The sequence below is a fragment of the Serinus canaria genome, chromosome 3 (assembly GCF_022539315.1).
Source record: "Serinus canaria isolate serCan28SL12 chromosome 3, serCan2020, whole genome shotgun sequence".
Taxonomy (NCBI): Eukaryota; Metazoa; Chordata; class Aves; order Passeriformes; family Fringillidae; genus Serinus; species Serinus canaria.
The window spans coordinates 111,916,529-111,943,543 of record NC_066316.1 but is presented as its reverse complement, the minus strand read 5'-3'; the positions used below and the strand labels follow the sequence as shown (position 1 = coordinate 111,943,543).

Below are 27,015 nucleotides of genomic sequence, written 5' to 3'. Positions count from 1 at the left end.
CATAAATCCATAAATCCCATAAACCCCATAAATCCCCCAAAAAACCCTTATGAACACCATCAATCCTATAAACCCCATAAACACCATAATCACCATAGACCCCATAATCCCATTAACCCCATAAATCCCATAGACCTTATAAACCAAATAAACCCCATAAACCCCATAAATCCTATAAAACCCCAAAAACCTCATAGACCCTATAAACCACATAAAACCCCATAAATCCCATAGACCCCATAAACCCCATAGACCTTATAAACCGAATAAACCCCATAAATCCCATAAACCCTATAAAACCCCCAAAAAACCCATAAACCCACATAAAACCCCATAAAACCCCTAAGCCCTATAAATGACATAAAACCCTATAAATCCCCTATAAACCCCATAGACCCACATAAACCCCATAAATCCCATAAACCCCAAAACCCCAAAAAACCCTTATGAACACCATCAATCCTATAAACCCCATAAACCCCATAACACCATAAACCCCATAAAACCCCATAATCCCATAAACCCCCTAAACCCCATAAACCCCATAGACCTTATAAACCGAATAAACCCCATAAACCCTATACAACCCCAAAAACCTCATCAACCCTATAAACCCCATAAAACCCCATAAATCCCATGGACCCCATAAACCCCATAGACCCCATAAACCCACATAAAACCCATAAATCCCATAAACGCCAAAATTCCCCATAAAACCCGCTATGAACACCATCAATCCCATAAACCCCATAAACCCCATAAACACCATAGACCCCATAAAACCCCATAATCCCATTAACCCCATAAACCCCATAGACCTTATAAACCAAATAAACCCCATAAACCCCATAAATCCTATAAAACCCCACAAACCTCATAGACCCTATAAACCCCATAAAACCCCCTAAATCCCATAGACCCCATAAACCCACATAAAATCCATAAATCCCATAAACCCCAAAAACCCCCAAAAAAACCCTTATGAACACCATCAATCCTATAAACCCCATAAACCCCATAAACCCCATAAAACCCCACAAACCTCATAGACCCTATAAACCCCATAAATCCCATAGACCCCATAAACCCCATAGACCCCATAGCCCGACCCGGAGAAGAACAAATCCTTTATTTCTCTGGGAACGATCCCATTCCCGGGATCCGGGCTGGGAGCGGGATTTGGATGGATTTGGGGTCGTCCATTTGGGATCGTCCCCGGCCCCTTTGGGATGGATTTGGGATTGTCCATTTGGGATCATTCCCGGCCCCTTTGGGATGGATTTGGGGTTTCCCTTTGGGATGGATTTGGGGTCGTCCATTTGGGATCAACCCCGGCCCCTTTGGGATGGATTTGGGATTGTCCATTTGGGATTGTCCCCGGCCCCTTTGGGATGGATTTGGGGTCAGCCTGTTTGGGATCGTCCCCGGCCCCTTTGGGATGGATTTGGGGTTTCCCTTTGGGATGGATTTGGGATTGTCCATTTGGGATCGTCCCCAGCCCCTTTGGGATGGATTTGGGGTCAGCCTGTTTGGGATCGTCCCCGGCTCCTTTGGGATGGATTTGGGATTGTCCATTTGGGATTGTCCCCGGCTCCTTTGGGATGGATTTGGGATTGTCCATTTGGGATCGTCCCCGGCTCCTTTGGGATGGATTTGGGATTGTCCATTTGGGATCGTCCCCGGCCCCTTTGGGATGGATTTGGGATTGTCCATTTGGGATCATCCCCAGCCCCTTTGGGATGGATTTGGGATTGTCCATTTGGGATCAACCCCGGCCCCTTTGGGATGGATTTGGGGTCAGCCTGTTTGGGATCATCCCCGGCCCCTTTGGGATGGATTTGGGATTGTCCATTTGGGATCAACCCCGGCCCCTTTGGGATGGATTTGGGGTCAGCCTGTTTGGGATCGTCCCCGGCCCCTTTGGGATGGATTTGGGATTGCCCATTTGGGATCATCCCCGGCCCCTTTGGGATGGATTTGGGATTGTCCATTTGGGATCATCCCTGGCCCCTTTGGGATGGATTTGGGATTGTCCATTTGGGATCGTCCCCGGCCCCTTTGGGATGGATTTGGGATTGTCCATTTGGGATCAACCCCGGCTCCTTTGGGATGGATTTGGGATTGTCCATTTGGGATTGTCCCCGGCCCCTTTGGGATGGATTTGGGGTCAGCCTGTTTGGGATCGTCCCCGGCTCCTTTGGGATGGATTTGGGATTGTCCATTTGGGATCATCCTCGGCCCCTTTGGGATGGATTTGGGATTGTCCATTTGGGATCAACCCCGGCCCCTTAGGATGGATTTGGGGTCAGCCTGTTTGGGATCGTCCCCGGCTCCTTTGGGATGGATTTGGGATTGTCCATTTGGGATCAACCCCGGCCCCTTAGGATGGATTTGGGGTCAGCCTGTTTGGGATGGATTTGGGATTGTCCATTTGGGATCATCCCCAGCCCCTTTGGGATGGATTTGGGATTGTCCATTTGGGATCAACCCCGGCCCCTTTAGGATGGATTTGGGGTCAGCCTGTTTGGGATCATCCCCGGCCCCTTTGGGATGGATTTGGGATTGTCCATTTGGGATTGTCCCCGGCCCCTTTGGTACGGGTTTGGGGTTCCCCTTTGGGATGGGTTTGGGATTTTCCCCTTGACGGGTTTGGGGTTTTCACCCCGGTCTCTTTGGGATGGATTTGGGATCAGTCTGTTATGGGATGGATTTGGGGTCCGTCCCTTTTGGGGTGGCTTTGGGATCAGTCTGTTATGGGATGGATTTGGGGTCTGTCCCTTTTGGGGTGGCTTTGGGGTCAGTCCCTCGGGTTAGGTTTGGGGTCAGTCTGTTATGGGATGGATTTTGGGATCAGTCTGTCTGGCATGTGTTTGGGATTTCCCCTTGGGATGGATTTGGGGTCAGTCCCTTTGGGCGGATTTGGGGTCATTTCGTTATGGGGCAGGTTTGGGGTCAGTCTGTCCATTTGGGGTCAGTCTGTCCATTTGGGGTCAGTCTGTCTGTCTGGGGTCAGTCTGTCCGGCGGGGTCAGTCTGGCCATTTGGGGTCAGTCTGTCCATTTGGGGTCAGTCTGTCCATTTGGGGTCAGTCTGTCTGTCTGGGGTCAGTCTGTCCGGCGGGGTCAGTCTGTCTGATGTCAGTCTGTCTGTCCAGGGTCAGTCTGTCTGGCAGGGTCAGTCTGTCCATTTGGGGTCAGTCTGTCCATTGGGGCCAGTCTTTCTGGGGTCAGTCTGTCTGTCTGGGGTCAGTCTGTCCGCCGGGGTCAGTCTGGCTGGGGTCAGTCTGTCCATTGGGGTCAGTCTGTCTGGGGTCAGTCTGTCCGTCGGGGTCAGTCTGTCTGGGGTCAGTCTGTCCGTGGGGTCAGTCTGTCTGGGGTCAGTCTGTCGGGGGTCAGTCTGTCCGTTGGTGTCAGTCTGTCCGGCTGAGGTCAGTCTGTCTGGGGTCAGTCTGTCTGGGGTCAGTCTGTCCGTCGGGGTCAGTCTGTCTGGGGTCAGTCTGTCCGTTGGGGTCAGTCTGTCCGGTGGGGTCAGTCTGTCCATTGGGGTCAGTCTGTCTGGGGTCAGTCTGTCCGTTGGTGTCAGTCTGTCCGGTGGGGTCAGTCTGTCCATTGGGGTCAGTCTGTCCATTTGGGGTCAGTCTGTCTGTCTGGGGTCAGTCTGTCTGGGGTCAGTCTGTCCGTCTGGGGTCAGTCTGTCCGTTGGTGTCAGTCTGTCCGGCTGGGGTCAGTCAGTCTGTCTGGGGTCAGTCTGTCTGGGGTCAGTCTGTCTGTCTGGGGTCAGTCTGTCCTGGTGGGTCAGTCTGTCTGGCAGGGTCAGTCTGTCCGGCTGGGGTCAGTCTGTCTGGGGTCAGTCTGTCCGGCTGGTGTCAGTCTGTCTGGCTGGGTCAGTCTGTCCTGGTGGGTCAGTCTGTCTGGCTGGGTCAGTCTGTCCGGCGGGGTCAGTCTGTCTGGTGTCAGTCTGTCTGTCCGGGGTCAGTCTGTCTGGGTGGGTCAGTCTGTCCATTGGGGTCAGTCTGTCCGTTGGGGTCAGTCTGTCTGGGGTCAGTCTGTCTGTCTGGGGTCAGTTTGTCCGTTTGGGGTCAGTCTGTCCATTTGGGGTCAGTCTGTCCGTTGGTGTCAGTCTGTCCGGCTGGGGTCAGTCAGTCTGTCTGGGGTCAGTCTGTCTGGGGTCAGTCTGTCCGTCTGGGGTCAGTCTGTCTGTCCGTTGGTGTCAGTCTGTCCGGCAGCGCACTCCGGCGTCCTCGGCGTGCCCGCAGTTGGTGCGGCCCCAGCCCGAGAAGCTGCAGAGCTCCAGGGACTCCTCGGTGCCCGTGCAGGAGACGTCGTCCATCCAGATCTTCCCGGAGCCTGCGGACACACGGACACCGCGGAATTCCGGGGATCCCACAGGGACGGAATTCCAGGGATCCCACAAGGATGGAATTCCGGGGATCCCACAAGGACGGAATTCCGGGGATGCCCCAAGGATGGAATTCCTGGGATCCCACAGGGCTGGAATTCCATGGATCCCACAAGGATGGAATTCCAGCGATCCCACAAGGACGGAATTCCGGGGATGCCCCAAGGATGGAATTCCGGGGATGCCCCAAGGATGGAATTCCATGGATCCCACAAGGACAGAATTCCGGGGATGCCCCAAGGATGGAATTCCTGGGATCCCACAGGGCTGGAATTCCTGGGATCCCTCAAGGATGGAATTCCAGGGATCCCTCAAGGACGGAATTCCATGGATCCCACAAGGACAGAATTCCATGGATCCCGCCAAGGACGGAACTCCGGGGATCCCACAAGGATGGGGATCTGGCGATCCCACAAGGACAAAATTCCTGGGATCTGACAGGGCTGGAATTCCTGGGATCCCCCAAGGATGGAATTCCAGGGATCCCACACTGATGGAATTTCTGGGATCCCAGACGGATGGAATTCCCACAATCCCACAGGGCTGGAATTCCATGGATCCTGCATGGCTGGAATTCCTGGGGTCCCAAAAAGATGGAATTCCGGGGATCCTGCACAGCCGGGGGATCCATGGAATATCCAATGAATGTCTAGGGAATGTGCATGGAGTATCCGGGGAATATCCATGGAATATTCATCCAGCCCTGGAGACCCCGGAATGCTCCAGGCTGGGAGAGCTGGGAATGTGCAGCTGGATCAGGGAAGGATGCAGGGAATCCTTGGAGCCTTTTCCAGAGGGAAAGGAGAGCTGGGATTTGGGCAAGGGCTGGAGGGGCAGGAGCCAGGGAATGGCTTCCAGTGGGAAAGGGGAGCTTGGGAATGTGGGATCTTGGGAAGGAATTCCTGGCTGGGCTGGAATTCCCAGAGAATCCCTGGATCCCTGGGAGTGTCCAAGGGTGAGGTTGGATGGATGGATGGATGGATGGATGGATGGATGGATGGATGGATGGATGGATGGATGGATGGATGGATGGATGGATGGATGGATGGATGGATCCATGGATGGATGGATGGATGGATCCATGGATGGATGGATCCATGGATCAAGGAACTCAAAGGAATTAGGGAATCTCCAGCCTGGGAAGGGATCCCCGGGATCATTGATCCCACCTGGATCCCCACCCAGATTCCCCCAAATCCCAGATCCCATAAACCCCAAATCCCAGATTCCTCCATTCCCAGATCCCCCAAGTCCCAGATCCCCTAATTCCCACATCCAAGATCCCCCAAATCCCAGGGAATATCTCCCAAGGGCTCCTGGGGCTCCAGCAGGGTCTGGAAGGTCCCAGTTCCCTGTGGACCCATTCCCGATCCTGAATCCCGTTCCCAATCCCACAGGAGCCGTTTCTGACCCCGAATCTGGTTCCCAAATCCCATGGAGCTGTTCCCAATCCCAAATCCCATTCCCAAATCCCTTGGAGCCGTTCCCAATCCCGAATCCCGTTCCCAAATCCCATGGAGCCGTTCGTGACCCCAAATCCCAAGGAGCCATTCCCAATCCCGAATCACGTTCCACATCCTGAGGAGCCATTACCAATCCTGAATCCTGTTCCCAAATCCCACAGGAGCCATTCCCAATCCTGAATCCCATTCCCAAATCCCAGGGAGCTGTTCCCAATCCTGAGGAGCCGTTCCTGACCCCAAATCCTGGTCCTGGTCCAAAGGAGTCGTTCCCGATCCCGAATCCCGTCCCAGTCCCAAGAAGCCATTCCCGTTCCCGTTCCCTTTCCCATTCCTGTTCCCAATCCCGTTCCCATTCCCGTTCCCTTTCCCATTCCCGATCCCGTTCCCGTTCCCATTCCTGTTCCCAATCCCGTTCCCATTCCCACTCCCATTCCCGTTCCCAATCCCATTCCCATTCCCGTTCCCATTCCCATTCCCATTCCCATTCCCAATCCCATTCCCATTCCCACTCCCGTTCCCACTCCCAATCCCATTCCCATTCCTGCTCCCGTTCCCGTTCCCATTCCCATTCCCGCTCCCGTTCCCACTCCCATTCCCATTCCCACTCCCGTTCCCACTCCCATTCCCATTCCCGCTCCCGTTCCCACTCCCATTCCCATTCCCATTCCCGTTCCCGTTCCCATTCCCATTCCCGTTCCTGTTCCCATTCCCATTCCCGTTCCCATTCCCGCTCCCGTTCCCGTTCCCGTTCCCAATCCCATTCCCGTTCCCGTTCCCATTCCCACTCCCATTCCCACTCCCATTCCCATTCCCATTCCCGCTCCCATTCCCATTCCCGCTCCCGTTCCCGTTCCCGTTCCCGTTCCCGCTCCCACCTTGCCCGAAGCGCGCCATGCGGAAGACGTCGGTGGCGCCGGGGAAGCCGAGCATGCGGCACGCCACGTCGCCGTCGCGGCCGTCCCAGCCGTCGTCGCAGACGGAGCCCCAGCGGCGCTCGTGGAAGATCTCCAGGCGCCCCTCGTGCGCCCCGGAGCCGTTCACCAGCCGCACCGAGCCCTCCGCCGGCGCTGCCACACGGCCACGGGGACAGGGACAGCGCCGTCAGCCACGGGCACGGGGACAGGGACAGGGACAGCGGCATCAGCCACGGGCACGGGCACGGGGACAGCGGCGCCAGGGACGGGCACGGGAACAGGGACGGGGACAGCAGCGCCAGGGACGGGCATGGGGACAGGGACGGGGACAGCAGCGCCAGGGACGGGCACGGGGACGGCACCGTCAGGGACAGGCACGGGGATGGCACCATTAGAGACGGGCATGGGGACGGGGACAGCGGTGTCAGGGACGGGCACAGGGATGGCACCGTCGGGCACGGGGACAGGGAGAGCGCCATCAGTGACGGGCACGTGGACGGGGACAGGGACAGCGGCGTCAGGGCAGGGCACAGGGATGGCGGCATCAGGGACGGCCACGGGGATGGCACCATCAGGGACGGGCATGGGGACGGGGACAGCACCATCAAGGGCGGGCACGGGGACGGCACTGTCAGGGACAGTCACAGGGGCAGTGGTGTCAGGGAGGGGCACAAGGATGGCACCGTCAGGGAGGGGCACAAGGATGGCACCGTCAGGGAGGGGCACAAGGATGGCACCGTCAGGGACAGGCACGGGGATAGCAGTGTCAGGGATGGGCACGGGGATGGCACTGTCAGGGAGGGGCACGGGGATGGCACTGTCAGGGAGGGGCACGGGGATGGTGGCGTCAGGGACGGGCACGGGGATGGCACCGTCAGGGATGGGCACAGGGACAGTGGCCATGGGGATGCCATCCGTAGGGACATCAGCCATGGGGACAGCAGCCATGGGGACAGCAGCAATGGGGGCACCACCATGGGGACGGCAGCCAAGGGGATGTCATCCATGGTGATGGCAGCCAGGGGACAGCAGCCATGGCCATGGGGACACCATCCATGGGGACGTCAGCCATGGGGACAGCAGCCATGGGGACAGCAGCCATGGGGAGAGCAACCATGGGGACACTGTAGGGACAGCAGCCATGGGGACAGCAGCCATGGCCACAGGGACAGCAACCATGGGAGCACCAGCCATGGAGGTATCAGCCATGAGGACATCAGCCATGGCCATGGGGACACCATCCATGGGGATGTCATCCGTGGGGACAGCAACCACAGGGACAGCTGCCGTGGGGACAGCAGCCATGGGGACAGCAGCCGTGGGGACAGTAGCCAGGGGAACATCAGCCATGGCCATGGGGACACCATCCATGGGGATGTCATCCATGGGGACAGCAACCACAGGGACAGCAGCCATGGGGACAGCAGCCATGGGGACAGCAGCCATGGCCATGGGGACACCATCCATGGGGACATCAGCCATGGGGACAGCAGCCATGGGGACAGCAGCAATGGCCATGGGGACACCATCCATGGGGATGTCATCCTTGGGGACACCAACCATGGTGACAGCAGCCAGGGGAACATCAGCCATGGCCATGGGGACAGCAGCAATGGGGACAGGAGCCCTGGGGACAGCAGCCGTGGGGACATCAGCCATGGCCATGGGGACATCAGCCACCAGTGGCATCAGCCATGGGGACAGCAGCAATGGGGACACCAGCCAGGGGGACAGCAGCCGCAGGGACATCCCCAGGGGTAGTGACATCATCCATGGTGCTGTCATCCACAGGGACGTAATTCATGGTGACGTCATCCACGGTGACGTCATCCATGGTGGAATCATCCGTGGTGACATCCCCAGGGACAGGGACATCTCAAAGGGATGCTGAGGGCGCACATGGTGACATCATCCCAGCTGACGTCATCCATGGTGGCATCTCCAGGGATGGCGTCCCCAGGCTGGGATGTCCTTGGGATTCCAGGGGGAATGTCCCCAAGGAATGACATCCCTGGGATTCCATGGGGAATGTCCCCAGGCTGGGATGTCCTTGGGATTTCAGGGGGAATGTCCCCAAGGAATGACATCCCTGGGATTCCACGGGGAATGTCCCCAGGCTGGGATGTCCCTGGAATTCCACGGGGAATGTCCCCAAAGAATGACATCCCTGGGATTCCATGGGGAATGTCCCCAGGCTGGGATGTCCCTGGGGTGACAGGAAGGGTGTCCCACACCTGGAGGACACCTCCGGCATTCCCAACCTCCTCCCTCCGGCATTCCCGGCCCTTTCCCGTCCCCTCCCACCTTCCCCGCCTCCGTCTCCTCCTCGCCCGCGCAGGAGAACCCCGGGATCATTTTCCCAGCATCAGGAATTCCTCTTTCCATCGGGAATTTCCCCTCCCCAAGCTCCCAATTCCCAAAAATCTCCCCCAGATTCCGCGCCGGGATCTCCGAGGGAGCGCCCGGGACTCACCGGTGCCACCGGCGGCTCCTGGCTCCCCCTTGTCCCCCTTGTCCCCCTTGGGGCCGCGCTCGCCTGGGAAGAGAGGAGACGGAATTTTGGGGGTGCGCTGACCCCCCCCAGCCCCCAGGAATTCCCAGGAATCCCCAGAAATTCCCAGAAATTCCCAGAAATCCCCATCCCTCTTTCATGCCCCCTGGACCCCCACAAATCCCCAGAAATTCTCAGGAATTCCCAGAATTTTCCAGAAATCCCCAGAAATCACCATCCCTCTTTGATGCCCCCTGGATCCCCAAGAATTCCCAGAAATCCCCAGAAATTCCCAGGAATTCCCAGAAATCCCCATCCCTCTTTGATGCCCCCTGGACCCCCAAGAATTCCCAGAAATCCTCATAAATCTCCAGAAATTCCCAGGAATTCCCAGAAATCCCCATCCCTCTTTGATGCCTCTGAACCCCAAAAATTCCCAGAAATCTCCGGGAATTCCCAGAAATCCCCATCCCTCTTTAATGCCGCTGGACCCCCAGAAATTCCCAGAAATCCCCATAAATCTCCAGAAATTCCCATAAATTTCCAGAAATTCCCAAGAATTCCCAGGAATTCCCAGGAATTCCCATCCCTCTTTCATGCCCCCTGGACCCCCACAAATCCCCAGAAATTCTCAGGAATTCCCAGAATTTTCCAGAAATCCCCAGAAATCACCATCCCTCTTTGATGACCCCTGGACCCCCACAAATTCCCAGAAATTGCCAGGAATTCCCGGAAATTCCTAGAAATTCCCAGATATCCCCATAAATCTCCAGAAATTCCCAGAAATCCCCATCCCTCTTTGATGCCCCCTGGATCCCCACAAATTCCCATAAATCCCCAGAAATCTCCAGAAATTCCCAGAAATCCTCATAAATCTCCAGAAATTCCCAGAATTTTCCAGAAATCCCCATCCCTCTTTGATGTCCCCTGGACCCCCAAAATTCCCAGAAATCTCCGGGAATTCCCAGGAATTCCCATCCCTCTTTAATGCCCCTGGACCCCCACAAATCCCCAGAAATTCCCAGGAATTCCCAGAAATCCCCATCCCTCTTTGATGCCCCCAAACCCCCAGAAATTCACAAATCCCAAAAATCCTTCGGGAACGCGTCCAGCGGCAGCGGGAAGACGAAGGCCTGGAGCTCCCGGAATTCCGGACTGCAGATCCCATGAAGGGCCCCACCCTCCCTGGATTTTGGGATGAAATTCCCGATTTGGGGCTGGAAAATCCCGTTTGGGGCTAAAACCGCCTCAACTGGGGTCAGGGCTGGGCATTCCCCAATCCCTGAGGGAGCACCAGGAAATCATGGAATGGTGTCCCTGGGAAAGGGCGATGCCAGCTGGATAAACATTCCCGCCTGCTTGGTATCCTGGGAATGATCCCATTTCCCGGGAATGATCCCATAACCTGGGAATGATCCCATATCCCGGTTAGGGTTTGATATCCCGGGAATGATTCCATATTCCAGACAAGGTTTGGTATCCCGGGAATGATCCCATATCCTGGGAATGATCCCATATCCCAGTCAGGGTTTGATATCCCGGGAATGATCCCATATCCCTGGGAATGATTCCCTATCCCAATCATGTTCGATATCCCAGGAATGATCCCATATCCCGGGAAATGATTCCATATCCCAATCATGGTTCAATATCCTGGGAATTATTCAATGTCCCAATCACGGTTCAATATCCCGGGAATGATTCCATATCCCAGGAATGATCCCATATCCCAATCACGGTTTGATATTCCATGGTTTGATATTCCATATCCTGGGAATCATTCCCTATCCCAGTTATGGTTCGATATCCCGGGAATGATTCCATATCCCGGGAATGATTCCCTCTCCCAATCATGGTTCAATATCCCGGGAATGATCCCATATCCCAATCAGGGTTTGATATCCCGGGAATCATTCCCTATCCCAGTCAGGGTTTGATATCCCGGGAATGACTCCATATCCTGGGAAATTATTTGATATTCCAATAATGGTTTGATATCCCAGGAATGATTCCCTATCCCAATTCCAGTTCAATATCCCGGGAATGTTTCCATATCCCAATTCCAGTTCAATATCCCGGGAATGTTTCCATATCCCAATTCCAGTTTAATATCCCGGGAATGTTTCCATATCCCAATTACAGTTCGATATCCCGGGAATGTTTCCATATCCCAATCATGGTTCAATATCCCGGGAATGATCCCTTATCCCTGGAAGTGATTCAATATTCCAATCATGTTTGATATCCCAGGAATGATCCCATATCCCAGGAATCATTCCCTACCCCAATCATGGTTCAATATCCTGGGAGTGATTCCATATCCCGGGAATGATTCCCTATCCCAATCACGGTTCCATATCCCGGGAATGATTCCCTATCCCAATCACAGTTCGATATCCCGGGAATGATTCCCTATCCCAATCACGGTTCGATATCCCGGGAATGATTCCATATCCCGGGAATGATTCCCTATCCCAATCACAGTTCAATATCCTGGGAATGATTCCATATCCCAGGAATGATTCCCTATCCCAATCACGGTCCGATATCCCGGGAATGACCTCCCAAAGGAGCTCGGACATTCCTTGGCTCTCCCGGCGCTTCCTCCTCCCCCATTCCCAGCTTTTCCAGGCCCGGATTTGCTGATCCCGGCTCGGCCCCATCCCAAGGGAAGGCTCCGGGATGCTCCGGCCTCCAGGAACAACAAACAACCCCCGAAATTCCGGGGGGAAGGAAAACTCGGGATGTGAAACGATCCCAAAAAGGCGGAGCCGGGCAGGAAATTCCTGCCCTTTCCCGGGGAGGCTGCGGGAGAGCGGGATTGGTCCCGCGGGCTGTGTGGGATGGGGGAGCGGGATGGAGCTGATGGGATCCAGATGGAAAATCCCGGGAATGGGGCCAGGGATGCAGCTCCCGCCTCGGGATGGGGTCGGGATGCTGGAGCAGCCCCTGAAATCGGGATTGGGAAGGGACAGTCCCGGGTTTGGGGGGTTCGTCCCCAAAATGGGGCGGGGGGGAGGGTGGAGGGATCCCGGGAATTCCGGGATTCTGGGATCCAGGGCACTCAGGATCCATCCCGAGGGATTTTTATGGGATTTGGGGATGGAAAAGGGAAGGGAGACCCTGCCTGGAGTCCCCAATTCCCAGGGAAGCCCCTGGATCCCAAAATTCCTTCTCCAGGAGGATTTGGGATGGGGCTGGGTGCAAAGCCAGGCTGGGAGAGCTGGGAATGTGCAGCTGGATCAGGGAAGGATGCAGGGAATCCTTGGAGCCTTTTCCAGAGGGAAAGGAGAGCTGGGATTTGGGCAAGGGCTGGAGGGGCAGGAGCCAGGGAATGGCTTCCAGTGGGAAAGGGGAGCTTGGGATGGTGGGATCTTGGGAAGGAATTCCTGGCTGGGCTGGAATTCCCAGAGAATCCCTGGATCCCTGGCAGTGTCCCAGGGTGGGTTTGGATCACCCTGGGATGGTGGAATGTGGAAGAGGATTCCCATCCTAAAATCCCAAATTCCCAACTTGTCCCGGTTTCCGTCACCGCCCCGAGAGCAGCAGCAATTCCAGAATCCTGGAATGGTTTGGGTGGGAAGGGACCCTCAATCCCATCCCATTCCAACCCCGACACCTCCTGCTATTCCCAGGCTGCTCCAGCCTTTCCTGGGACACTCCCAGGGATCCAGGGGCAGCCACCGTTTCCCTCTCTCCTTCCTTCCCCCTTTTCCCTTCTCTCCCCTCTTCCCAGGAATTTTCTGGTGGGAATAACTCGGTGACCTCAGCTCCTGAGGTGCTGGGGCTGGAAAAGATCCCAAAAATGGGATCCAATTCCCTGAGAGCCTGGAGGGAGCCTCGGGGCTGGGATGGATCCCGGGAATTCGGGAGAAGCCTCTCCCGCTCCGTCCTGCCCGGTGCCCTCCCCCAGCGTGCCACCATCAAAGCATTCCAGGTCCTTTTCCCATCTTTTTTTTTGGGATTGGGCACAAAACGTAGGCCCAGACACAGTGACAGCCTCAGCTCCTCCCACGGATCCGCAGGGATCGATGGATCCCAAAATCTTGGGAAAAGCCCCAATCCCAGGTTTTCCGGCTAGAATCAGGTTCTGCCTCCAGGACCGTTCCCAAAAAACTCCTCCCTGGGGACGATCCGGAAGGAATCTTCTCTTATCCCCCCGAAATTATCCCTAAATTCCCATCCCAGCTTGGATTTTTCCCGCTCTTTCCTCCTGAGTGTATTCCCTGCACCACCTTTTCCATGGAAAAGTGGGGAGGGCAGACCCCTCCTCGCTTCCCAGGATCATTTTTCCCATTTGGGAAGTGAGGGAAAAAAATCCTCCACTGGGGTCATTTTGAGGAAAAATCCATCGGAAACGGGAAAATGCCAACGAGGAAATGGACTCGGGGATCTGCCGTCCCTCCGCCAGGCCGGAGCCGCTCCTGGAGAAGTTTAAACCTGGAATTTTCCATGAGGAGGCTCCTGCACACCTGAAACCCCCGTCCCAGGATTCCTGGGATGCAATTCCCGAGGAACCGAGGGCTCCTGTGCTCGGCAGGAATTCCTTGGAGAAGGGTCCCGCAGAAATCCGGGATTTAAGGCAAAGCCTGGCTTTGGATCCGTGCCCGGGCCCGGGTCTGTTTCCCATAAATTCCAGAGAATCCCATAAAGTGCCCGAGCGCTACCAGAGGGGCTGGAATTCCATTGGAAAAGGGGTCGGACGAACCCCTGGATCCAACATTCCCGATTTCCGGGGGGTGGGAGGTGGGGATGGATTTTTGGCGGGGGGGGGGACACATCGGAGTGACCCCATCCATGTGGGATCCCTGGGATGGGGATGGGATCCAGGAACGGCTTTGGGGTTTTCATGGAATTGCTGAGGTTGGAAAAACCCTCAGAGACCATCGAGGACCAGGGGTGGAGCCCCCATTCCCGAGGGATCCAGATCCGTGGGAATGTGGCACTCGGAGATGTGGATCAGGGGTGGGAATGGTTGGACTCGGAGAACTTTTCCAGCCTCAACAATTCCATGATTCCTTGGCGAGCAGATCCGGCATCGGGCCGGCGAATCCCAACCCAACCAAACCGGGAATTTTTGGGATCTGCATTTAAGGAGCTCTCGGCATGAGCCAGTGAGAAAATCCCGACATTCCTGGTGCTCCGGGGTCTATCCAGGGGTTCTCCAACCTCCTGGAGCAACCTGGGATAGTGGAAGGGCGTGGAATTCGAGGATCTTTGAGGTCCCTTCCCACCCAATCCTAATCCCAGTCCCAATCCCAATCCCAATACAAATCCCAATTCCAATCCCAATTCCAAACCCAATCCAAATCCCAATTCCAAACCCAATCCAAATCCCAATTCCAACCCCAATTCCAAACCCAGTCCCAATTCTAATCCCAAACCCAATCCCAAACCCAATCCCAATCCCATTCCCAATCCCAATCCCAATCCCAATCCCAATCCCAATTCCAACCCCAATTCCAAACCCAGTCCCAATTCTAATCCCAAACCCAATCCCAAACCCAATCCCAATCCCATTCCCAATCCCAATCCCAATCCCAATCCCAATCCCAATCCCAATCCCAATCCCAATCCCAATCCCAGTCCCAATCCCAAACCCAATCCCAATCCCAAACCCAATTCCAACCCCAATCCCAGTCCCAGTCCCAATCCCAATTCCAATCCTAATCCCAATCCCAATCCCAGTCCCAGTCCCAATCCCAATCCCAATCTCAAACCCAACCCCAATCCCAATCCCCTCCAGGTTTCTGTTCCCTACAATTCCCAGCTCTTCCCGGGGCCTTTTCCCTTCCTGCCTCCCCAGCAGGAATTTTGAGGCTCAAAGGGCGTTTTTGGGGTTTCCAATCCTGCTTTTGGTTCACGCTGGGAATTTCCCATCCCAGGTGTCCAGGGACAGCCGTGTCCCGCTGAATCCCGACTTCCTGCCCCACAGTTTTCCCGGGAAGATGGGAAACCGCAGCCGGCCAGGAACACCCCAGGAAACACCAGGAGATCATTCCCAAATCCCTGCTGGAGCCAGGCGTGGGGGCACAGCCTGGGAAGTCCCCACGGAATGGGAGGACATCCCAAATCCATCCCTCCCCCCCGCGGCGGAGCGGGAATTGTTGGGATTCCCGTTCCTCCAGGAGATCCGGGTGCTTCCCGAGCCAGAGGATTCCCCGGTCCCCCTTCCAGGGTTCTGCCCCTCATCCTGGGATCTCCAGAGCCCGTCTGATCCCGGATTCCCGCCGGGATCCGCGTCCGTACCTTTGAATCCGCGCATTCCCGCGGGGCCGCGCGGGCCCAGCTCTCCCTGGTCCCCCTTCAATCCCTGCGGGCCGGGCGGTCCCCGCTCCCCGGGAAGGCCTGGAATGAGGACCCGGACACAAAATGAGCCGGTTCCGGCAGAATTCCACAATCCCGATGTGCCAGGGGACACCAGAGAGTCCGGCCCATCCTTCTCCTGCGCTTCCCTGGGATCCAGGATGGATTTATCCGGGTGCTAAGGAATTCCAGAGCATCCTTAGGCTGGGATGGAGCCTAAACTGGGCTCCAAAGCTGGAGATCAAGGAAGGAAAACCAGGATCCATCCCGAGGAATTGGGATGTGTCCCCCCGGAGTCCCAGGTCTGCGGGATCCCTGTTCTCCAAGGGGTTGGAGGTTTGTTGGAGAAGGAAGCGGATGGAACCCCCTGGTGGGAGCATTCCCCACCTCCAGGAGGTGGGAATTGCACTGGAGTTTGGGAATTCCTTCACAGGGGGCACATCTGAACCTTGGAGGTGATCTCCATCCATGTGGGACCTGGACCTGGGCCTAGACCTGGATCTGGGCCTAGACCTGGATCTGGATCTGCTTCTGGACCTGGGCCTAGACCTGGATCTGGGCCTAGACCTGGATCTGGATCTGCTTCTGGACCTGGACCTGGACCTGGATCTGCTTCTGGACCTGGATCTGGGCCTGGGCCTGGGCTCAGATCTGGATCTGCTCCTGGTCTTGGGCCTAGACCTGGATCTGGATCTGCTTCTGGACCTGGGCCTGGGCCTGGACCCAGATCTGGATCTGCTCCTGGTCCTGGGCCTGGACCTGGATCTGCTTCTGGACCAGGATCTGGGCCTGGGCCTGGGCCTGGACCCAGATCTGGATCTGCTCCTGGTCCTGGGCCTAGACCTGGATCTGGATCTGCTTCTGGACCTGGACCTGGACCTGCTTCTCATTCTGGGCCTGGGCCTGGGCCTGGACCCAGATCTGGATCTGCTCCTGGTCCTGGGCCTAGACCTGGATCTGGATCTGCTTCTGGACCTGGACTTTGACCTGCTTCTCATCCTGGTCCTGGACCTGGGCCTGGATCCAGATCTGGGTCTGCTCCTGGTCCTGGACCTGGACCTGGATCTGGATCTGGTTGTGGACTTGATCCTGATCCTGGAACTAGATCCAGTCCTGATCTTGGACCTTGACCTGGACCGGGATCCAGCTGTGAATCTGGTCCTGGACCTGATTCTGGTCCAGAAACTGGACCTGGACCTGGATCTGGGTCTGCATCTGGACTTGGGTCTGCATCTGGATCCAGCTGTGGATCTGATCCTGGATCTGGGACCTGAAACTGGACCTGGATCTGGGTCTGCGTCTGGACTTGGATTTGCACCTGGATCCAGCTGTGGATCTGATCCTGGATCTGGGTCTGGGACCTGAAACTGGACCTGGATCTGGGTCTGCATCTGGACTTGGGTCTGCACCTGGATCCAGCTGTGGATCTGATCCTGGATCTGGGTCTGGGACCTGAAACTGGACCTGGATCTGGGTCTGCGTCTGGACTTGGATTTGCACCTGGATCCAGCTGTGGATCTGATCCTGGATCTGGGTCTGGAACCTGAAACTGGACCTGGATCTGGGTCTGCATCTGGACTTGGATCTGCACCTGGATCCAGCTGTGGATCTGATCCTGGATCTGGGTCTGGAACCTGAAACTGGACCTGGATCTGGGTCTGCATCTGGACTTGGGTCTGCACCTGGATCCAGCTGTGGATCTGATCCTGGATCTGGGTCTGGAACCTGAAACTGGACCTGGATCTGGGTCTGCATCTGGACTTGGATCTGCACCTGGATCCAGCTGTGGATCTGATCCTGGATCTGGGTCTGGGACCTGGATCTGCAATCTGGACTTGGACCCAGCCAGGACCTGGGCCTGGATCCAGGTCTGGCTCCGGGGTGGAGGGAGGGACCCTGTGCTGGAGATGGGATCTGCTGGGACTTTGGGATGATCCCACGGGATCGATCCAGCTGGGACTCATCTGGAGGCTGAGCTGGGCTCGGATCCAAAGCTTCGCCAGGATTTAAGCCTGGCTCTGTCCGTGTGGAGGGAGCCCTGGATTCCCCAGGCACCGCTGCCCCCGCCCTTCCTGGGCCGGGCTTTTCCAAACTTAGTCACGATTTTCCTCTGCTTTGTGAGGAAAAAATCCTCCAGGAGGAATTCCAGCCCCAGCTCCAGTGGGAATTATCCCCAGCTCCGATCTTTCCCTGCTGTGTCCATCCCCAGGAGGGATCAGGACCTGGATTTCTGCAGGGACGGGGACAGGAGGGTGGATTTTCCATGGAAAAGAGGATTTTCCATGGAAAAGGGGATTTTCCCGGGATACACCTGAACCCAACCTTCTCAGATCCAAAGGGTGGTGCCTGCATCCCGAAAAACTCCAGGAAAAGACCTAAAAATCCTGGCCCTTCCCAAAACCCTTCCTGAAGGTGAACCCTCCTGGGATTGCTTTGTTTTTCTGTTTGAGGAAGGAAAAAAATATGGGGGAAAAAAAGGAAAACCAAGGAAAAGAGCCAAAATAATTCCGAGGGTTGTTACACCCAAGAAAAACAGCCACGAGTCCGTCAGTGCCAGAAATTCCAGCTGGAGGGAGAAGGAACACGGGCAGCTGGAGGGGCTGGCCGAGAGAGATCGGATTTCCAGGCTGGCTCTGCCTCGCTGGGCTGGGCCTGGGAAGGAACGGTCCCAAAATCCCAGGGTTTGAGCCCAAAGCAGTCCCAGCAAGGTCGTGGTGCCTCAGAATCCTTGGAGCAGAGGATTCCAGGCATGGATCTGGATCTGGAGCTAGATCTGGGTCTGGATCTGGGTCTGGATCTTGATCTGGGTCTAGATTTGCGTCTGGATCTGGATCTGGATCTGAATCGGGGTCTGGCTCTGGCTCTGAATCTGGGTCTGGACCTGGACCTGGATCTGGGTCTGAGTTTGGATCTGGGTCTGGATTTGGGTCTGGATCTGGATTTGGCTCTGGATCTGGATCTGGGTCTAGATCTTAATATGGGTCTGGGTTTGGATCTGGGTCTGAGTTTAGATCTGGGTCTGGATTTGGGTCTGGATCTTAATCTGAGTCTGGGTCTGGCTCTGAATCTGGGTCTGGACCTGGACCTGGGTCTGGGTTTGCATCTGAGTCTGAGTTTGGATCTGGGTCTGGATTTGGGTCTGGATCTGGATTTGGGTCTGGATCTTGATCTGGGTCTAGATTTGGGTCTGGGTCTGGGTCTGGGTCTGGATCTTGATCTGGGTCTAGATCTTAATACGGGTCTGGGTTTGGATCTGGGTCTGGATTTGGGTCTGGACCTGGACCTGGATCTGGGTCTGGATCTGGGTCTGGATTTGGGTCTGGACCTGGACCTGGATCTGGGTCTGAGTTTGGATCTGCGTCTGGATTTGGGTCTGGATCTGGATTTGGCTCTGGATCTTAATCTGAGTCTGGGTCTGGATCTGGATCTGGATCTGGGTCTAGATCTTAATATGGGTCTGGGTTTGGATCTGGGTCTGAATTTAGATCTGGGTCTGGATTTGGGTCTGGATCTTAATCTGAGTCTGGGTCTGGCTCTGAATCTGGGTCTGGACCTGGACCTGGGTCTGGGTTTGCATCTGAGTCTGAGTTTGGATCTGGGTCTGGATTTGGGTCTGGATCTGGATTTGGGTCTGGATCTTGATCTGGGTCTAGATTTGGGTCTGGGTCTGGGTCTGGATCTTGATCTGGGTCTAGATCTTAATACGGGTCTGGGTTTGGATCTGGGTCTGGATTTGGGTCTGGATCTGGATTTGGGTCTGGATCTTGATCTGGGTCTAGATTTGGGTCTGGGTCTGGGTCTGGATCTTGATCTGGGTCTAGATCTTAATACGGGTCTGGGTTTGGATCTGGGTCTGGATTTGGGTCTGGACCTGGACCTGGATCTGGGTCTGGGTTTGGATCTAGGTCTGGATTTGGGTCTGGACCTGGACCTCGATCTGGGTCTGAGTTTGGATCTGCGTCTGGATTTGGGTCTGGATCTGGATTTGGCTCTGGATCTTAATCTGAGTCTGGGTCTGGGTCTGGACCTGGATCTGGATCTGGGTCTAGATCTTAATATGGGTCTGGGTTTGGATCTGGTCTGAGTTTAGATCTGGGTCTGGATTTGGGTCTCAATCTCAATCTGGGTCTGGGTCTGGATCTGGGTCTGGATCTCAATCTGGGTCTGGATTTGGGTCTCAATCTCAATTTGGGTCTGGATCTGGGTCTGGATCTCATTCTGGGTCTGGGTCTGGGTTTTGATCTGCAGGGGATTACAGGGATTGCTCTGGACCTGGTCCTGGATATGGACCTAGACCTGGATCCAGATCCAAATCTGAATCTGCTCTTGGATGGGGATCTGGACCTGAATCTGGACCTGGTCCTGGATCTGGACCTGGTCTTCAATCTGGATGTGGATCCAGATCTGAATCTGGACCTGGAGCTGGTCCTGGACCTTGACCAGGCCTTGGATCTGGATCGACATCTGGGCCTGGACTTGGACCTGAACCTGGGCTTAGATCTGGACCTGAACCTGGACTTGGACCCAAACTTTGACCGGGATATGAGTCCAAAGCTGGATCTGGATCTGGATCTGGTCCTGGACCTTGACCTGGATCTGGATCCACATCTGAGGCTGGATCTGGATCTGGTCCTGGACCTTGACCTGGATCTGGATCTGGATCTGGATCTGGACCTGGTCCTGGACCTTGACCTGGATCTGGATCCACATCTGGGGCTGGGTCTGGATGTGGATCTGGATCTGGATTTGGATCTGGACCTTGACCTGGATCTGGATCTGGGTTTGGATCTGGGTCTGGATTTGGGTCTGGACCTGGACCTGGATCTGGGTCTGGGTTTGGATCTGGGTCTGGATTTGGGTCTGGACCTGGACCTGGATCTGGGTCTGGGTTTGGATCTGGGTCTGGATCTGGATTTGGATCTGGATCTGGACCTTGATCTGGATCCACATCTGAGGTGGGATCTGGATCTGGATCTGGATCCACATCTGGGTCTGGATCTGGATCCACATCTGGGTCTGGATCTGGATCTGGATCCACATCTGGGTCTGGATCTGGATCTGGACCTGTTCCTGTTCCTGTTCCTGGACATGAATCCAAACCTGGATCTGGTCCTGGCCCTGGAGCTCCATCCTGCGGGATCCCAGCAGATCCCTGCTCCCGGCAGGATGGATCCCATCACCTCCACGGGACAAAGTTGTCCCCAGGGGGATCCTGCAGGGATCTCCAGGATCCAGGGGGATCCTCCGTGCCATTCCCAGCCCTTGGAAGTAGAGCCAGCATTCCCAGGTTTCCTTCAAATCAGAAACAGCTGGAGCCAAGTCTTCCTCAGGGTGGGAATGTCCTCCGGTGGCCTCCAATGGAATTCCTCCCCAAAACAATGGAATTGAGAAGGGGGGGGGTGGGAAAATTGGCATTGTTGGCATTGGGAAAAGAAAATTCCGGAAAAACCTCGGAGCCAAGGCCCCTCTGCCGGGTTCCCGGGATCTGCTGGAGAGATCCAGCAGCAATTCCAGCCCGGGTGCCTTGGAAAGCTCCGTTTGGGAATGGGGTGGCCAATTCCTGCTCCAGCCTGGCTGGGACACCCTGGAAATCTGGGAATATCAGCATGGATTTCCTGGAGCCGGGCGGGCCCCGAGGTTTTTCCCTCCAGGATGGATATTCCAGGATCCAGGAGAGCAGATCCATCCTGGTGTCCCTCAGGAGCTGGGACATCCCAAGGGATGGGTTGGGAATCACCGGGATGGGTTTGGATCAGCCGGGATGTTTCGGGATGGGATCTGGGATGGGTTTGTGGACACCGGGAATGTTTTCCTCACCTCGGAGCCCGGGAAGGCCGGGAAGGCCGGGCTCTCCCTCCATCCCTTCCGTGCCTCGGTCTCCTTTGGGTCCCGGCGGCCCTGAAACACAACGGGAGGGCGGGAATCACACCCTGGAGTCGGGAATGTGCGGCAGGAGCTCCAGGAGATCCAGGATCGCTGGGAAACGTGGGAACAAAGCCGGGACAAAGCAGTTTTCCATGATTTTAAACTTCTGGGATTTGTGGATCTGAAATTCCAAGCTGGATCCCACCAACCTGCTCCAAACTCCAGGAAATTCACCTGGAAGCTCCACCTTGAGCGCGACTCCGGGAATTTTCCTTTGGACCAAAAGCCGGGACATTCCCAAGGAAATCATGGCAAGAAATCAGGGAAAATACACATTTTGGGAATGTTCATAGGATCCTGGAATTGTGGGGTTGGAAAGGATTTGGAGGATCATCCAGGGGCAGGGACACTTTCCATTTGTCCAGCTGGGATGATCCTCTGGGAATTCTGGAGATGATCCTTGAGGAGAGGACTTGACAGCAGGATTTTGGTGAAATCCCAGGAACACCCAGAAAAATCCCAATCCTGATTTTATCCCTCATCCTGCAAAGGCTCAAATCCCAAAAGCTGAAAATAATCGGGAGCCAAGACGTTGGGAAGAAGGAGTTTGAAGAGAAAAACAACAGGGAAGAAAAAAATATCCCTGGGATGAGAGAAAACAGGGCAGGGAGAGGCCGGGAAGGGCCATTCCCACCCATCCAGGGAGAGGATTCGGGAACTGTTTTCCGGGAAATCCTAAAAACCGGGAACTCGGGAAGCTGAGACCCAGCCAGGGCTGCGAGGGCTGGAAAAGGGGCAGGAAGAGCAGGGATGTGCTTGAATGGATCAGGAATTGGGATCTGGGAATGCTCTGTAGGAATCGGTGGGATCCAGAGAGGGATCCGGAGTGGGATCTGGAGTGGGATCTGGAGTGGGATCTGGAGTGGGATCTGGAGTGGGATCCAGAGTGGGATCCGGAGTGGGATCCGGAGTGGGATCCTGACCCACATCAAGGTTGGGAAACGTCCTGGGCTGGAGACAGTTTGGGATAGGGAAGGATGATGGGAAATATGGAATTACTGGCCCTGGCAGTCCCTTCCCCAGGGGCTGAAGGGATGAGGGATGGACTCCAGATCCCAGGGATCGACCCCAGATCCTGGGAATGGACCCAGACCCTTGGGATGGACCCCAGATCCTTGGGATGGACCCCAGACCCTTGGGATGGACCCCAGACCCTTGGGATGGATCCCAGACCCTTGGGATGGATCCCAGACCTTGGGATGGATCCCAGACCCTTGGGATGGATCCAGACCCTTGGGATGGACCCAGACCCTTGGGATGGATCCCAGACCCTTGGGATGGATCCCAGACCCTTGGGATGGATCCCAGACCCTTGGGATGGATCCCAGACCCTTGGGATGGACCCCAGACCCTTGGGATGGATCCCAGACCCTTGGGATGGACCCCAGACCCTTGGGATGGGCACTTCCAGGGATGGGGCAGCTGCAGATTTTCTGGAATGTTCCCAGGGACGGCCCCATCCCGGGAGCAGCTCTCGGGACAGGACACAGGGAGCAGCTGGGCTGGAGAAAAATCGGGAATGGCAGCTGGGAGAAGCTCCCGGGCATTTCCAGCTCTTCCCACCCCACAGCTCCTGAGGGTCGCACCCGGGAGATCCCATTCCTGCTTCCCACCCTCCAATCCCAGAGGGATGAGGCGTTTCCTGAGGGATGGGATTCTCCCGTCCCCTTTGGGGCCTGCTGGGATCCAGCACATCCCACCCAGGGATCCACTGAGCGGATCCCGGGAATTCTCCCTCACGGCGGCTCCCAAGACCCAAAACTCCTCCGCGTCGTCCTTCCCGACGAGAGGTGCTGGGAGTGACCCTTGGATGCTGGAGAGGAGCCTGGGGACCTTCCCAAGCTGCCACTGCCCAATTCCAGGATCCAGGATCCGGAGCTCGGCATAGCCGAGGATTTGGGGAGAAGGAAAAGCCCCCCCCCCCCCAGGCAGGCAGGGAATGGCTCGGCCAAATCCAGCCGGGAACAGGACGGACTCACCCAAGGACATCTGGAGCTGGGATGAATCCAGCTGGGCACGAGGCCCCAGGAATTATCCATGGGCTGGGAGGAGAGGGGAGTTTGGGATGCCAGGAATGTGTCAGGGCTGATAAATCCGGGGCCGGCCCTTGGGAAGGGGTTTGTTTTGGGATAACGCGATTCCAGGGCTCCGTGACCGGTCCCACCCTTGGTGGCTTCATCCCAGAGCAGGTGACGTCATTCCCATGGATGGGGAGGGAAAAGAGGGATCCGAGGAGGGGGGAAATAGCAAAGCAATCGGGGCAGGGTGATCCCAGCATCCCAAAACCTGGGATTGGGAGCCAAGGTCCTCCAGGGATGAGGGTTGGTATTCCAGTGGGATGGATCTCCTGGATCTCCACCGCATCCATCCCCTCTGGCTCGGCAGCTGGAAAAGGGGAACAAGTGCCTTGGCACCATCCCTGGCCTTGGAATTCCAGCTGGAATTCCAGCAAAATATATCCCTCATCCTGCAAAGGCTCAAATCCCAAAAGCTGAAAATAATCGGGAGCCAAAACGTTGGGAAGAAGGAGTTTGAAGAGAAAAACAACAGGGAAGAAAAAAATATCCCTGGGATGAGAGAAAACAGGGCAGGGAGAGGCCGGGAAGGGCCATTCCCACCCATCCAGGGCGAGGATTTGGGAACTGTTTTCCGAGAAATCCTAAAAGCCGGGAACTTGGGAAGCTGAGACCCAGCCAGGGCTGCGAGGGCTGGAAAAGGGGCAGGAAGAGCAGGGATGTGTTTGAATGGATCAGGAATTGGGATCTGGGAATGCTCTGTAGGAATCGGTGGGATCCAGAGAGGGATCCAGAGTGGGATCTGGAGTGGGATCCGGAGTGGGATCCGGAGTGGGATCCGGAGTGGGATCCGGAGTGGGATCCAGAGTGGGATCCGGAGTGGGATCCGGAGTGGGATCCGGAGTGGGATCCAGAGTGGGATCCGGAGTGGGATCCGGAGTGGGATCTGGAGTGGGATCCAGAGTGGGATCTGGAGTGGGATCCGGAGTGGGATCCTGGAATTCCACCAGGAGTGAGCGACAGCCCAGGCGGAAAACAGGACAGGAGCTGTTCCCAAGCTCCTGCTCCCGCCTGGAGCTCCCACTGGGATCTCCTGGGTTTCTCCCTCCCTGGCACAGCATTCCCAGAGAAGCTGTGGCTGCCCCTGGATCCCTGGAATTGTCCAAGGCCAGGCTGGACAGGGCTGGGAGCAGCCTGGGACAGGGGAAGGTGTTGGAGTTGGAATGGGATGGGATTTAAGGACTCTTCCCACCCAAACAATTCCAGGATTTGGGAAGGGCTGAGGGTGGATCCCAGACCCTTGGGATGGATCCCAGATCCTTGGGATGGATCCCAGACCTTAGGATGGATCCCAGACCTTGGGATGGATCCCAGACCCTTGGGATGGATCCCAGACCTTGGGATGGATCCCAGACCTTGGGATGGATCCCAGACCCTTGGGATGGATCCCAGACCCTTGGGATGGATCCCAGACCCTTGGGATGGATCCCAGACCTTTGGGATGGATCCCAGACCCTTGGGATGGATCCCAGACCTTGGGATGGATCCCAGACCCTTGGGATGGACCCCAGACCCTTGGGATGGATCCCAAACCTTGGGATGGATCCCAGAGCCTTGGGATGGATCCCAGCCCTTGGGATGGATCCCAGACCCTTGGGATGGATCCCAGACCTTGGGATGGATCCCAGACCCTTGGGATGGATCCCAGACCCTTGGGGTTGGTTTTTCCTGGCAGCTTTGAGGGAATCTTGGCAGCTTCCTTCCAAACCATGGATGGGGAATATTTGGAGAGTCCAAGGGGATGGAGACACCTGAGCAAGGATGGATGGGAGAGGATCTGGGACCTTCCCGACCGGAAAGACCTGGAGGGGCTGGAGCGTGTCCAGGGCAGGGAACGGAGCTGGGAAGGGAATGGATCCCAGGGAGCTGGGATGGGCTCAGCCTGGAGAAACGGAGGCTCAGGGGGGACCTTTCCCCTCTCCACAACTCCATGAAAAGATGGAGCCGGGTGGGATTTGGGACCCGCTCCCAAGAAACAAGAAACAGGATGAGGAAAAGGCCTCAGGCTGTGCCAGGGAAGGTTTAGTTGGATATTGGGAACAATTCCTTCATGGAAAGGGCTGTGAAGGGTTGGAACAGGCCCAGGGCAGTTTGGAGTCCCCATCCCTGGTGGGATTAAAATCCACCTGGATTTGGGGGGGACACGGATCAGCGCTGGTGACCACCTGGACTCCGCGACCTCGGAGAGCTTTTCCAACCTCAACGACTCCACCGGAGTTATTCTCCAACTGGAGAATCCAGGGATTCTCCAATCCCTACCGGACCGACTGGAAAAGCTCCGAGGTCACGGAGTCCAGCCGGTCACCGCCGCTGATCCGTGTCCCCCCCAAATCCAGGTGGATTTTAATCCCACCAAGGATGCCGGACCGACGCATCCCAGAGGAGCACGGGGACCGTTCCCCATCCCACCACTCACCCCGGATCACGGAGATGTTCCGGAGCGCCACGGAATGCTCCCAGTCCTTGAAGCGCAGCTCCTCGGTGACGTTGTTGAGCAGGGCCAGCTCCAGCCTCAGCTGCCTCTCCATGGCCCCGTGAGCCGCCCGCATCCTCCGCGCCTCCGCGCTGGCGTTGCCCAGGAGCCCCTGCAGGTCCCGGAGCCGGGAATGCTGCAGGCGGACGTCGTAGGAGAAGCTACGGTTCATGGAATCCACCGCCCCGCCCAGCGCCGCCACCTGCTCGCCCAGCGCCTCCAACCGCCCGCCCAGGTGGCCCAGGAGGTGCTGGTGGTGGTCCAGGAGCAGCCGGCTGCCGTTGGCCTCCACCGAGAGCCGCGACAGCTCCAGCTGGGCAGCGTCGCTCTGCTGGCCCAGCGAGTCGCGGAGCCGGGACAGCGAGCGCTCCGTCTGCCCGGCCTGGCTCTGCAGGCTCCACAGGAGCCCCTGGAGCCTCTGCAGCGAGCCCGACAGCAGGAACAGCGAGTCCGAGTGGTTCTGCAGGAGGTCCTGGAGCCTCCAGATGTGCTCCAGGAGGTCGGGCCTGGGCAGGGGCTGCAGCAGCTGCAGCTGCAGGTCCCGGAAGGTCTCGTTGAGGCGTTGGATGTTCCCCAGCAGCGCCTTCAGCTCCTCGGGGGACGCCCGGGGCCGGGACACTGCGGTGGAGGAGGGCGGGGAGAGGTCAGGAGGAGCCCTGGGGTGGCCTCCCCACGATATTCCCGGTTCCTCGGAGCCTGGAGGTGAAGTTCCCAGCCCGGATGGTTCCTCCCTCCCATCCTGGAATTCAAGGCTGGAGAAGGAGGTTGGGTGCTGGAGAGGGGCTGGAGGATGCTGGGATGGTTTGGGTGGGGAGGAACCGTCAAGCTCATCCCGTTCCACCTGGACAGGGACACTTCCCATGATCCCAGGGTGATCCAAGCCCATCCATCCACCCTTGGACACTGGCCAGGGATCCAGGGATTCTCTGGGAATTCCAGCCCAGCCAGGAATTCCTTCCCAAGATCCCACA

The 27,015-nt window shown here is 56.6% G+C and overlaps 1 protein-coding gene across 6 annotated transcripts in view; it reads right to left on the bottom strand.

Annotated features, from left to right (window-relative positions):
* Positions 1–3,444: 3,444 nt before the first annotated feature.
* The window catches only part of SCARA5 (scavenger receptor class A member 5), a 35,260-nt gene continuing 11,689 nt past the window's right edge, over positions 3,445–27,015 (bottom strand). Inside the window, exons 4-11 of one of the 6 annotated variants that reach the window (XR_007777146.1) lie at positions 25,988–26,662; positions 21,389–21,469; positions 15,515–15,613; positions 9,248–9,310; positions 6,736–6,927; positions 4,174–4,345; positions 4,103–4,139; positions 3,445–3,500 (exon numbers count right to left, since the gene is read on the bottom strand). Coding sequence is in view for 3 of the 6 variants with exons in the window: in XM_050972512.1 (XP_050828469.1) it covers positions 4,209–4,345; positions 6,736–6,927; positions 9,248–9,310; positions 15,515–15,613; positions 21,389–21,469; positions 25,988–26,662 (1,247 nt within the window). In the remaining 3 variants the exon portion in view is untranslated. Of the gene's footprint in view, positions 3,501–3,744; positions 3,771–3,791; positions 4,140–4,173; positions 4,346–6,735; positions 6,928–9,247; positions 9,311–15,514; positions 15,614–21,388; positions 21,470–23,152; positions 23,882–25,987; positions 26,663–27,015 lie in introns of those variants that run through there. The other 5 variants (XR_007777144.1, XR_007777145.1, XM_050972512.1 and 2 more) reach the window with 5 other exon arrangements.